At 59.8% G+C, this 12,918-nt stretch overlaps 1 protein-coding gene across 4 annotated transcripts in view; it reads left to right on the forward strand.

Moving 5' to 3' along the window:
- SPTBN2 (spectrin beta, non-erythrocytic 2) overlaps positions 1–12,918 on the forward strand; it is a 46,004-nt gene that overhangs the window by 6,103 nt on the left and 26,983 nt on the right. The window contains exons 1-3 of one of the 4 annotated variants that reach the window (XM_056801257.1): positions 2,444–2,643; positions 3,774–3,882; positions 10,472–10,652. In XM_056801257.1, coding sequence (XP_056657235.1) covers positions 10,493–10,652 — 160 coding nt within the window. In that variant the 5' untranslated portion in view covers positions 2,444–2,643; positions 3,774–3,882; positions 10,472–10,492. Of the gene's footprint in view, positions 1–1,811; positions 2,644–3,773; positions 3,883–10,471; positions 10,653–11,832; positions 12,182–12,918 lie in introns of those variants that run through there. The other 3 variants (XM_016425366.2, XM_056801256.1, XM_056801255.1) reach the window with 3 other exon arrangements.

Below are 12,918 nucleotides of genomic sequence, written 5' to 3' on the forward strand. Positions count from 1 at the left end.
TGCCCAGGGTAACACAGCTAGGAAGTGCCTGAGGTCACATTCGAACCCAGGCCTGGCTGTCTATCCACTGAGCCACCTCACTGCCCCTTCCTTAGCTCTCTCTCAAGGGCTGCTTAGTCAAAGGCTCTCCAAGGCCAGGTTTTCCCCTCCGTTCTTAGCACTGGGGCTTCAGAGAGAAGGCCCATGGCCTGGGTGCGGGCAGGCCCGGCGTCTGTATCTTTTTCCAAGGTCCCGTAGGCTCCCGAGGACACGTGACTCGGGACAAAGAAGTGCCTGGGTACGCTGTGTGCTTGGCGAGGCCTTGGCTCTCGGAGGAGGAAGATTAAGGACTTCGTGGCTCCCTTGTGGCCTCGGCACCCACTCACCCTGGTGCTGCGGCCCAGCCACACCACGGAGGGTCCGAGGCGCTCAGATGGGCGGCCCAGGCCCAGCCGTGGTCAGTGCGGCCGGCTCCCAAAGTAGTGTTTGGGAGCAAAGAGTGGACGTGCAGGTGAGGGACGCTGTGACCCCAAATGGACAACAGTGCATGCACGAAGAGTGAATCTGGCTTAGGCTTTCCCCGAACAGGGACACTCTGTGGAGGAGAAGCCAGGACACCCCATTTCCCAGTGGCAGGCTTTCTCTCCTCATGTCCTCTGCCCAGGGCGCCCCCATGCCCCGATTCCCTGGCTCCGACTCTTTGGGGTGTGGGGCTTCAGAAACGGAACGGGCTGTTGGGTTACTGAGTGGAGCCACTTCACAAAAACTTCCCACCTGGCCTCAGACACTCTTAACTGGGTGACCCTCACTGCCTAGCCCTGATGGCCGTTCTGCCTTGGAAGCAAACGCCCAAGCTTCCCCAACGTGTGTCCTCGGTGGCCAGACACGGTCCTCCCGAGGGGCCTGCCGGAGGGGAGGGCTCTGAAACCAAGTGATTGCTGCCCCCCGGGTCTGGGGAACTTCCCAAGATTCATTTTCTGTGTTCAAATCCAAGGCTGCCATCTTGGAATCAGTCTGGTCCTGGGCAGAAGAGCAGGAAAGCTCGGCCGTGGGGCTTTAGTGACTCATTCAGGGTCACCCAGCCACCCCATTAGGCCCGCCTCTATCCACTGAGCCTCCCCGCTGCCCCCAGAAAAGCTTTTCTGTGCCTTATGGAATAGCGCTTAGCTTCAGGAAACCCGGCTAATGGCCTCGGGGTAGGCCCGGGACATTGAAACCCGCAAAACTGGGCACCTTCAGATGGCTCAGAGGTTCCTTCAAGGTCTTATGGGAAAGATCACCCGAGAGGGCAGGCGTTCCTGTGGGGATGGTGGCACGGATCTGTCTGTCTGGTACACCGCCTGGGAGGCCTCTGGGGGCGCCGGGTGGGACGAGAGCCCAGTGGGCCCCTCTCGGGGGCTGCACAGGCCCTTGTCTCCCAGCTCATCCCTTGGGCCGGCATCGAACCCTCGGGTGGCTGTTCTGGCAGGTGCCCGCCCTTAATTTTCCCACCTGGGACAGCCTCTTCCCAGGCCCTGGGTCTCAGGCCTCGGCTCTTGGGGCGCGCTTGTGGCTGTTTAGGAGAAGCGCCAGAGCTCCAGGCGAGGCCCAGGACTAACCAGGGCTGGAGGGGACCCATCCTGGTAGGCAGCAGCCTCTCCTGGAGGGCTTTGGCCCCACTAAGTCCTCCCTGCCCCAGGAGACCTGGGGAGGCCCCCCACCCCCACCCCATGGCCGTGTGGCCCTTTGAGTGGCGCTCCAGCAGGTGAGGGCAGGCCCCCTCAGGGCCAAAGCCCCGGATGTAGCCCGCCCCTCAAATGCACTCTGGGCTCTTGTCCTCCGCCGCTTAGGGTGGGAATTCGGAGGCCGGCTGCAGCTGGCTGCCCCGACCCCCATCGTTAGCCCGGGGCCCTGTGCCCCGGGGTTCCAGCTGGCCTTGGCTCATGGCCTCGGGCCACTTCGGAGGGCAGCCTCAGGCCCCCAAACCGGCCCTGGGAAGCTGCAGAGAGGGAGGGAGGGCCGACAGATAGAGCGCTGATCCCGGGAAACGGGGGGCAGTTCGTGGCTATGCCCCGCCGACCTGCAACCCAGGAGCCCAGGAGAGGCCACAAGCGGGAGAGTGAGAAGCGGTCGAAGCGGCGATCCTGAGGGGCCCAACGAGGCCAAATCCCGGGGAAGAATCTGCTGGCAGCCTCTCAGCCAGTCCCCCGGGGTTCAGGACGCCTGGGTCCGAGCTCTGCGCAAGGTTGCCATGGCGCTAGGGCGAGGGGGCTGGGCCCCGGCTCCAGATGGCGCTGAGTGTCCCGCATCCCGAGGGAGCGGGCGGCTGGCGGGGGGCGGCGGCTATTGTCCTCTTTTCCCTGCTGCCGCCGCCGCCACCACCGCCACCGCACTCCTGCTGCTCGCGCCCGCGCGCCGCCGCCGCCGCCGCCACGCGCCCGCACCCCGCGCCGGGCGGCTCGCTGCCAGCCCCACGCTCCGCGCGCCCTCCGCTCCAGCCTCGCGCGTGTGCCCGGCCGCTGCCTGCTCGCCTGCCGGGCGCTCCGCTCCGCCTCCTCCCCCGCCCGCGTCGGCCGGCGGAGAGCAGACCGGCGCCCCCTCCCCCAAGCCGTCCTGTCCCAGCCGCCGCCGCTGCCGCCTCGTCCTTTCGATTGATCGCGATCCGAGCCAGGCCGGGCCTCCGAGGTAGCGAGAGAGGGAGGAGGGAGCCGGCGTGGGGCCGGGGCGGAGGGGGCCGCAGGGGGATGAGGGGATGAGCTCAGCTTTGTGCATCCGGAGGCGGCGGCGGCAGGAGCCGGCCGCTCGCTCGCTCCGTCGCCCGCTCGCCCGCCTCGCCGAGGGCTGGAGCTGGGGGCGGGGAGGGGGAGGGCAGCGAGAGGTTCCTGTGCGAGGAAGGGGGCGGCCCTGCCAGGAGGTGGGGAGCGCGGCTAGCCGGGGCTCCGAGGAGGATCCCGGGACCGCGGGCCGGTGCCAGGCTTCCCGGCCTCCCCGCAGGGGTGGCTACCTGAGGGGCTGGGCATTGAGCACGGAGCGCAGGCAGACATGTTGGGCTCCGCCAATCCCGGCCCGGAGCCGGGGGCAGGGTACCGGCCGGCTGACATTGTCAGCGGCCAAGGGAACCATTGGAAGCAGGACCCCCGCGGGTGTCGGGGGAGGCTCGGGCTGGGGCCCGTCGGCTTGCTTTTCCCCTGCGCTCTTCCTCCAGCTCCGGGAAAGCTCCCAAGCCGCACCCCGTGGGCTCCCGTTCGACCCTGCCCCAACCTGCTGCCCGTCGTTCCCGGGGGCTGTTTGGGCAGCTGCCCTCCTCCACCCCGCCACCAGCCACTTTCCAGGGCAGAGAACCGGCAGTTTCGGTGTGGGCGGGTCCTCTAGGAAATGGTGGGCAGCCCTGGGAGTGGGCAGCGAGCCTTCGCTGGACCCGGGTTCAAGGGCAGGAGAGAGGGCAGAGGGGGGTGGGCTGGGGAGAGGACCTAGTGGGACCCCCGCCCAGCTTCCTTGGGTGCTTCCCTACTTCTCCCATCTCCCTCACTTTCCAGCGCTCTCTGGCCTGTCCTTTTCGCTGCCCACTAGTGTGCGGCTCAAGTCCAGGGAAATGGGTCCTTCCCTTGCCCTGGTGCTGCCTTGTTGCCCTCGTCCTAGGCCAGCATCTCTTACCCTCCGGCCCTCCCTGGTGCTGTTACTCTTGCCTCCCTTTCCCCCGTGCCTTCTCTTTCTGTCTCTGGCCCTCTCTCTGGCTGCCTGTCTCCCTCCCCGCCCCCACGCTGATATGGAGCCCGGGTTAGGCTCCACAAACTCCATTTCTTTCCCATTGTCAGACATTCCTGGCACCATGTTGGCTCAGTGGGTCTCTGGCACATTCCATCATCCCTGAATCCTGAAACCGCAGATACAGACGCTCTCCACCCATTCAGTCTCGCCTGAAAGGTAGCCTTAAGCAAAGAGGCTTTGCTTTTCCGTATTGCCTCAGTTTCCTTATCTGTAAAATGGAGACAGCAGCACTTCTGTCCCTTACCTTAGAGGGCAGCTCTGAGATCACGTTACAAATCATGATATAAGTGCCAGTCGTGGTTATTTCTGGAGGGCCTTTTCTCCAAACCAACCTTTGCTCCTTCCCATTCATTCACTCGTCCGTCCCTCCATCCAGCCCTTATTCCACCTGTACTCTGTCAGATGTTACAAATTCAGAGGTCAAAAACGGCAACCACACAAAAGCCATCTTTGCCCTCAGGGAACCCTGATAAGAGAGGAGAGCGAGGAAGATAAGTAGGTAAAAAAGCAAGTGTTCATTTGGGGGAGTCCCCAAATAACTGTGGCGACCAAGCAGGGATGGAGAGCTAAAGGGAAGCAGGAGCCTGGATTTTAGGAAGAGTGAGATGGAGGAGCAGAACAGGGGCCGGGGGCATCCTCACTTCTAGGAGAGGGGCAAATCCGAAATCCGGGGGCCAGCATTTCTGTAAAAGCCGGCCAAAGAGAAGGGAATGGGCCTCCGTCGAAATCGCTGGGGCATTGATTTAGGAAGAATGTGGTGCCTACAATTGCCAGGAAGTGGAATTAACTCCAGCGATAAGAGTTTAAGCTACTCAGGTCCAGCCTCGAGGCTGGCACTAAGAAGGAGGTGCCAGTGATCCAGTAATCTGGATTATCCACCGGGCCCTGGCAGGGTCTGTCCAGCCGGCAGTGCCTGGGGACCCGCCAGAGCCCAGGAAGAGGCGAGCCAGCATTTACAGGCGAGCAGGCACATTGATTGGTGAGGAGGTCCAGGAAAGTGGGAGGATAGACGCCTAAATCGCAGACATGGGTTTGCCCCTGCCCTGCCCTGCTGCCTGCCGTTTTTACAGAGAGCTGGAGATGTGTAAGAATCAGACACAGAAAGAACATGGGGTAGGGGGTGCATCAGAGGACAGAGAGCCAGGCCTGGAGACGGGCATCCTGGGTGCCAGTGTGGCCTCGGACACATCCTAGCTGGGTGACCCTGGGTGAGTCCTTGGTCTCCTATGGCCTAGCCCTTACTGTTCCTCTGCCTTGGAACCAAGACTTCATGTTGATTCTGAGATGGAAGGTAAAGGTTTAAAAAGAAGGAAGGAAAGAGATACCATCGGGATCTGGGACCGCGCGGGGACACAGACATAGGAAATACGGGGAAGAAGAGACTCCCAGGGGAGCGAGGCAGCCGGAGCTCTGGCTGACAGATGTGTACAGATTGGCTCTGGCAGCACGGAGGCACAGAGATCTGGAGAACACGGGAAGAAGAGGAACAGAGTGCCACAGAGACAAGATGGCGTGGGGGTGCGCCCCTGAACACGACAGGCTGGCCCTGCCCCTAAGCCGCCCTTCTGACGCAGCGAAGGACCTGGCACGGTGTGCCACTGGGGATACAGAGACAGAAAAATGAGCGTGCTCTCTCCTTAAGGAGGTTGGGGCCCACGGGGACCCAATAGTACAGACACGGGCAAGCAAACAGAAAATCGATGCATAATGATTACAAAGTAATCTGGGCAGCTGGGCAGTGCCATGGATAGAGCCCTAGGCCTGGAGTCAAGAAGACCCAGGTTCAAATTTGGCCTCAAACACTTCCTAGCTGTGTGACCTTGGATAAGTCACTTTACCTGGTTTACCTCAGGTTCGTCATCTGTCCAGTGAGCTCGAGAAGGAAATGGCATATGTGCTTCTTTGCCAAGAAAGCCCTAAATGGGTTTGTGGAGAGTCAAATATGACTGAACAAGAAAAATTGGAGGATTCTGGTGAGAACACTACTGACTGGGGAAATCAGGTGGGACCTCTTGTAGGAGGGAACCCTGGAGGGGTCTCAAGAGGTAGCAGTAAGAAGAGAAGACACAAAGCTGGAAGATATAACAGGGAACAAGAAAGAGGTTCACTGAACTGAACGGAAGGAAGAGCGCTTAAAGGAGGGCACGGGCACATTTGCTGCATTTATGTGGTGCTTCAAGGTCTGCAAAGGGCACTGTGTCCATAATCTCATTGGATCTGCACAACCCCATTTTATAGAAGGGGAGACTGAGGCTGAGAGAGGTTAGGTGACTTGCCCAGGATCATGGAGCTCCAGCCACTCTACTCATAGGATCACAGATTTAGAGCTGGCAGGGACCTTAAAGGTAATTGATACAACCCTTTTATTTTACAGATGAGGAAACTGAGGTACAAGGCCATTAAATGGCTATAGTCAGTGGTTGAATGGGGATTTGAACTCAGGTCTTCCTGACTTCAAACCCAGTGCTGTATTTACTGCCCCAGATTAACTGTATCCCTTTTGTACACACACATTGTTTCCTCCCATTAGAATGTAAACTTCAGGCAGGAAGGGGCTGCCTTTTCTTCTTGGTCTTTGTATCTCTGGGTCCCGGCATGATGTTTGGCAGGTAACCAACCTGGAGCCAGATCGCCCTGTAGGACTCTGAGTGGCAGATAGAGGAGTTTGGATTTGACACTGGAAGCAATAGGGAGCCAGGGGAGCTTCTTGAGCAGGGAAGTGACCAAGTCACATGCAAAGCTCTGCAAACAGCAGGAATGCTCCAAGCAGGCTTTCCCTTTTCCTGTGTTCTGAGAGAGTTTGAGTTGGTCCCTCGTGGGTACAGATAGAATGAGGAAGCCTTCTCCTTTGAGAGAGGTTACAAGGACCTTCCCTCCTCCCTGCTCCAACATGTGTGCTTCAGGTTCGGGAGCCCAGGATTCCCATGGCTTCTGCTTCTCAGCTCTGGGGTGAAGGGAATGCCCTCCTGCTTGAGGCCCGTATCATATGTTTAGATTCAGGGCCAAGAAAGGTCACAGCTTCCAATCCTGAGACCGGAGGAGGAGGAGGTCCAGCGCCCCAAGGCCAGAGGAGCCCACGTTCTAGTGCTGGGCCAGTGTAGGAATCCTGGATCATCCACTGCCTGTCTAGGTGACCTTGGGCAAGTCACTTCTCCAGCCTGGGCCTCCGTTTCCTCATCGGTCAACTGAGGAGAGCTCAGATCCCTTCCAGCTTTATCTGCATTTCCATGATACTGTCCTAGGAAAATGAGTGTTGGTGCTGATGGCTGCATTCAGTAGATACCTGCTGGGCCTTAGGGAGAGAAAAACAAGCAAAATCTCTGCCTTCCAGGAGTGGGCATGGGATAGCACGTGCACAAATAAGGAACTACAAAATGGCTTTTTGAGGGGACCGTTCCTTCCACCTAGGGGCGTTGCCAAGGGCTCCTCGGAGGAGGTGGCAGGCATTCCGTGCATGGGAGACCACTAGGGCCAAGGGCGCCAAATGGAACAGAAGAGCAGCTAGGATGCCCCTCTGCTCGGCCCTGCACACAGCCCAGAGCTCCAGGGGCATAAAGGGGGACAGACTAGCCAGCCCAGGCTCAGATGGACGGGGGGGTCTGAAACCCTGATCTCTGGTCAGTGGAGCTGAAGCCTGACCCAGCAGAGAACCAAAGGGTGATGGAGCCAAGCCCCACCCCCCACAGGTCAGTGGGCCAAGATGTGCGATCCCCCAGGGGACGGATGGACCACCCAGAGGCAACTTTGGAGGAGATCTCGGAGAAGGAGACAGGGAGAGACCAAGGCCAGTATCATCCCAGGTCCCGGTGGGGTTATGGGTTTGGGGAAGGACGGGGCGCAGTCTCAGCCACTGGCCAGGACCACACAGGGCCAGTCCCCTGGAAGAAGTGGATTAGATAAAAAACGAAATTAGGGCTCTTGAAGAGAATAGAGAGCTGAGACCAGGAGGCAGAGCACCCTTCCCCAAAAGAGAATGAGACAAACAGAACCCGGGCATTCCACGGTCTAACAAGACTAAGTCAAGACTGAGAAATTAGAAGAATTTGTAAGATATTCGCCAGCAAAAACAACTGACCTAGAATTTGAGAAGCAGCAAAGTCCCTGGAAATCGGGACCCAAACCCCACCCCACCCCCAAATAGTGTATTTCCAGAAATCCCACTGTCACCCCCTAAGAGAAGCTCCCAACTGCAGACAGCCAGAAGGAGTTCAGGGGCCAAGGAAGTACAGCGAGGGCCGCAGAAGAGAGAAAACGCTGGAACGTGGTACCCCACAGAAGGCACGTCTCCAGAGGTGCGAGGGCAGAGAGAGATGGCATGTAGAGCGCGCGGGTCAGTGAGCCTAGGAGAGGCAAGCGTTACAGGAGCTTCTTGAAAAGAAATAAGGCTTGTGGAGTCCAAACCTGAAGGACCCCTCCAGGGTAGTTGTAAGACTGCCTGGGAGAGGCAGCTGGTGGCGCCGTGGGTAGAAAGCCGGCCGGGGGTCAGGAGGACTCGGCTTCCCACCCAGGCTCAGACCCTCCTAGCTGTGCGCAAGTCACTCGACCCCAATCACCGCATCCTTAGGGCTGACACTTCATAGCAATTGTAAGGCAGACGGTAAGGGTTAAAAGCAGAAGGGGGAGAGACTGTGGTTAGGTCTTTGCTTCCTAAGCAGGCAGATGGATCATGTGGCTCCCATGTCCCCAGCAGCCTTTGCTCTGGCCTGATGCTGATGTCTGTGTCAATATTTACAGATCCAACGAGGGCAGGCAGGGCCTTCGGGTACAAGGGGGATTTGGGGAAGAAAGAGCCATCTTCGGTCTCTTCCTGCCCAGGCTCACGCAGCCTCTGCTGACGGATCAAGCCCCTTCCCTGAGGCTGCTCCCAGCGGCCTTGTCTCCAACAGCCCTCTCCCACAAAGCCGGGCCCATCCCTGGGAACCTCTTGGTGTCTGATGGCCTCCCCATGCCCTACACACACCCTGTTCTCGAGACCCCTCACCCCTTTGCACTTCTAGAAGAGGTGGTCTCGCCCTGAGTTGCAGTCTCATTCTCGTGTTTGGGCAGCCTTGGATGCTGACTTGTGGGGGAAGGATGAACAAGGTCTCAGAGGCTGGAGTCAAGGGGGAGCCAAGGTCCCCTCCATTTTGGACCCCCTTCAAGACTCGGCTGACTTACTGGGTCACCCTAACACCGGGCTTTCTCTGATGCCCCTCCGCTTGCTGTTTCTCCTCCAATGAGTTTATCTTGACTTATCTGGGAGCTGTTATCTCTTAGAAGAACGTCAGTTCCTTGAGGGCAGGAACTCTCTTATCTTTGAATCCTAGAACCTAGCCGGAACCTGGCACATAGTAGCCATTTAATATATGTTTGCATTAAGTCACTGGTTTGTACTGGACCTTGGGAGGGACTGTCTGATGAACCAGTGGGAGTGGAAGAAATTCACATGTCTGTTTTGAGGAGAAAAATATTTGTTTGAAAAAGTCCTGAGGCTCCCTGGCAAGACCACGGAGCTGGCCACACGGTTTACTCATCAGCAGCCTAGGCCTGGGGTCCTAGAAGAGAACAGTAGCCCTGATTCCTGAGGAGGAACCCTGTGGGGCTCAAAGAAAGGGCCGTAAATATTACTGGCTACCTCCACAGGTGCAGGGACTTGTTTCCAGGGCCTCTTGTCTGCGGGAACCACAGGTCTAAGCCCCCTTCAGCTCTTTTTTAGCATCGGTTCTAAAACCAAAAAGTAGCAAGGGCTAGGCTGTCGGGGCTAGCCAGGGGGCCACCGCAAGGAAGTGTCTGAGGTCAGATTTGAGCCCAGGGTCTCCGGACTCCAGCCTGGCGCTCTGACCGCTGGGCTGCCTCTGGCCGTTCTTCTGTCCTGCGGCCTTCCTTGCCCTCCGTCACTCTGCTGCTGCCCCCAGGCCCAGGATAGACCTCCGCCTCTCCCTGTCCACCCCGGTTCCCACTGTTGATTCCTCTTGGCACATTGCCCGGGGGGGGGGGGTCTTGTCCTTATTTCGTCCTGGCACATAAACCAAGGAGTCCAGCTCGGGAGAGGTGCCCGATGATCATCAGTGCCGGAAGACTTGCAAATGAAGACGGAGTGGACAGCGAGGGGAGGGAGATGCAAGTTTGAAGATTAACTTCCATTAAAGTTCTCGCCACCAAAGTCCTTGGCACTGGCCCATGGCTCAGCATCCGTGGAAATGCCCTTGAAGGAGGCCTGCCCTGCCCTCGCTGCTGCCCCCTAAGGGTCATGGGCTTTCCCTTCTGACCAGGAGCTGAAACTCTCCCTGGGTTAACTCCTCCAGGAATGGGACTCCTTGAAGGCAGGAGCTGTCTTCAGTTTGTATCTCCAGGGCTCAGCCTGGGAAAGGCTTAGTAAATGCTTATTCTGGGAGTGGCTGGGCGACTCCTAGATTGAGAGCCATGCCTAGAGGCGGGAGGTCCTGGGTTCTAATCTGGCCTCTGATACTTCCTGGCTGGGTCACCCTGGAAAAGTCACTTAAGCCTCATTGATTTGTCTTGGAACCAAAACACAGTACGGATTCCAAGATGGAAAGGGAGGGTTTAAAGAAACAAATGCTCTGCTGCTCTCTCCCCCTCCCTCCTCCTCCGTCCTTCTTTCTCTTCCCAAGCTGAGTCAGGTGTGGGTAGGCCTCGAGTTGCCAGGCAGTGTCTGGTACTTGTCCCTGACTGTCTGGGACGGGCTTGTAGGCCTCCTGTGGCGAGCCTCAAGGCGGCCCTGGTCTGCCCGCTGCTCTTCCCACAGGACCCAGAGCCCTCCGCCACCATGAGCAGCACCCTGCAGTCCCCCACGGACTTCGACAGCTTGGAGATCCAGGGCCAGTACAGCGACGTCAATAACCGCTGGGAGCTGTCTGACGTGGAGTGGGACAGCGAGAGCAGCTCGGCCCGGCTCTTCGAGCGCTCCCGGATCAAGGCTCTGGCAGGTGGGTTCTCTGACCTGGGGGGCCCGGGAAGGAGCCAGCTCCAGCAGAGAGAAGGGCCTGGGCCTCCACATGCTGCCAGAATCCGGCTTCCCAGGCCGCGGATGCCCCCCAGCCTTGGGGCTGACCGGGAGGGGCTGGGCCGGCCCTCTGCCCAGCAGGGTGGGGCCTCTCTCCCTCCCAATCACCAGTCTGGCCTTTTGCTGTTTCTAGTTCCATGCCCCCCCCCCCATCCCCTATTTGATTCTCCCTGGATCGCCGTCTGCCTGCCCTCATCTCCCTACCTGGTCCATCAACCCCCTCCACCTGTGCCCTCGGCTGCCTCTCCCTTCTGCCTTTCCTCTGCTCCGTTCCCCAGACCATCCTGGCCCCTGCCCTCCCCTCTGGCCCCTGACCTCCCCTCTGGCTCCTCGGAGCATCAGCAGACCTGCCGGACAGGCCCTGCTGCGTTCCTGGCCCCAGTTGTCATGGCAACAAGAAAGCAGCTCCAGGCCCTGTCCCCCCCCACACCCCACCTGCCCAGTGGGGGCCCCAAGAGACCTTCCTGTGGGGGCTCCCGTGGTCCGAGGCTAAGTCCAAGGGGCGGGCTGTAGGGTTCCCCCCCCAGCCTGCTTCTGTAGGAGAAGGCGGGCAGGAAGCCCCCCTGTGGGAAGGAGAGTCTGCTTGTCCCAGACTCCTTTGCTGTCCGCCTGCTGGAGTGGGAACTGTGGGGAGTGGCACTGAGTGCGAGGGCCCCAGGCCAGGGCAGGGCTCTGCCAAGGGAGACAGAAGTGGGTGGAGAAGGAGCCGCGAGGGGCGGGGGAGGAATGGGAGCTGAACCCTCCACAATCTGTCAGGGAAACCCCAAGGCCCTGCCAGGCTGGAAGCTGCCCCCCTCCTGGAAGCCAGAGGGGCAGAGGGAGCCGGTGGCCCAGGAAGGGGTCCTCAAGGTGCACCCTTCCTCTGCCAGGCCCATGTGGGACAGTGGCCCGGTCAGGCCGCTCTCTCATTCAGGGGCTTCTCAGACATCTCGTGATCTGGGAAGAGGCCGGCCAGATGAGAAGCCGTCCTAGGGTGCTCCCAGATCCCTCCTCCCCTGCAGGGCCTGGCCAGCCCCCGCCCCACTCAGCCCCGCCTCCTCCCCTCCCCCGCCCCCACCGCTGTCCAACCTGTTTGTCTGGAGCTTCCTCGGCTCTGCCCCTGCCTGCCAGACAGCTCAGCCAGGTGTGCCCCCTTCTGCCTGGCCGCCAGCAGCAGCAGCAGCAGCTCAGACTCCCCCGAGCCCTCCGTTCCCTACCCAGGACCCCCAGGGAAGCCGAACGCAACTTGTGCCCCTGGCGGGGAGCATGGACTCTGGGCCCCGGGCTCTGTAGGACGCAGCCGCAGCATGAATGGCAACGGGCTGATGGGAAATGGCCTCAGTGGGCCGGGGGAGCCCCACTGCGAGGCTGGGGAAGGGGCTCGGCCAGGGAGCCCCCTGCTCTCCCCGGCTGCCTTCATTAACCCCGCTCAGTACGCCAACGTGCTGGAAGGACGGTTCAAACAGCTTCAAGGTGAGGGTCCTGCCATGGAGGGGGGAGCCAGGGCTGCCATGCATTGGGCCACGCACTGGCCAGCCCTCGATCGCCGGGCTGTCCGTGTGGAGGGACCCTAGGTTGTGGCGGGCGAGAAGGCGTCCGAGCCAGAGCATATGTGTCTGTGGCCGCCCCGCCGGGAGACGCCAGATTCAGGTGTGGGTGAGGAGCCCCTGCGTGGAGAAGAAGAGGGGCCCCAGAGAACTGAGAGGGTGTGCGTGTGTGAGCGTGTGTGTGTGTGTGTGTGTGCGCGCGTGTGTGTGAGTGTGTGTGCCTGTGTGTGAGCGTGTGTGTGTGCCTGTGTGTACGTGTGTGTGTGCCTGTGTGTACGTGTGTGTGTGCCTGTGTGTGTGAGTGAGTGTGTGTGTGTGTCTGTGTGTGAGCGTGTGAGTGTGTGTGTGAGTGTGTGTGCCTGTGTGTACGTGTGTGTGTGCCTGTGTGTGCAAGGGAGGGAGCCTTTGGCATGGTCTACATCTGTGTCCTTGTTGGAGTTCTGGGTGTGTCTGTCAGCCCAGGAAGCCTCACACCGTATGGATGTTTAATGACGAGCCAGGGCTCTGCCTCTCCTCCTCCACGGTCTGTTTTGAAGGCTTTTGCTCTTCCTCCTGACCTGAACTGGCTCTGACCCCGGTGGGCCGGGTTGGATAAGGCCCACGCTGGGCTCTGGACGGCAGAGAGCCCTGGTCCAGCTGCCCTGGAGTCCAGTCTCTCCTCTC

The sequence above is a fragment of the Monodelphis domestica genome, chromosome 6, assembly GCF_027887165.1.
Source record: "Monodelphis domestica isolate mMonDom1 chromosome 6, mMonDom1.pri, whole genome shotgun sequence".
NCBI lineage: Eukaryota > Metazoa > Chordata > Mammalia > Didelphimorphia > Didelphidae > Monodelphis > Monodelphis domestica.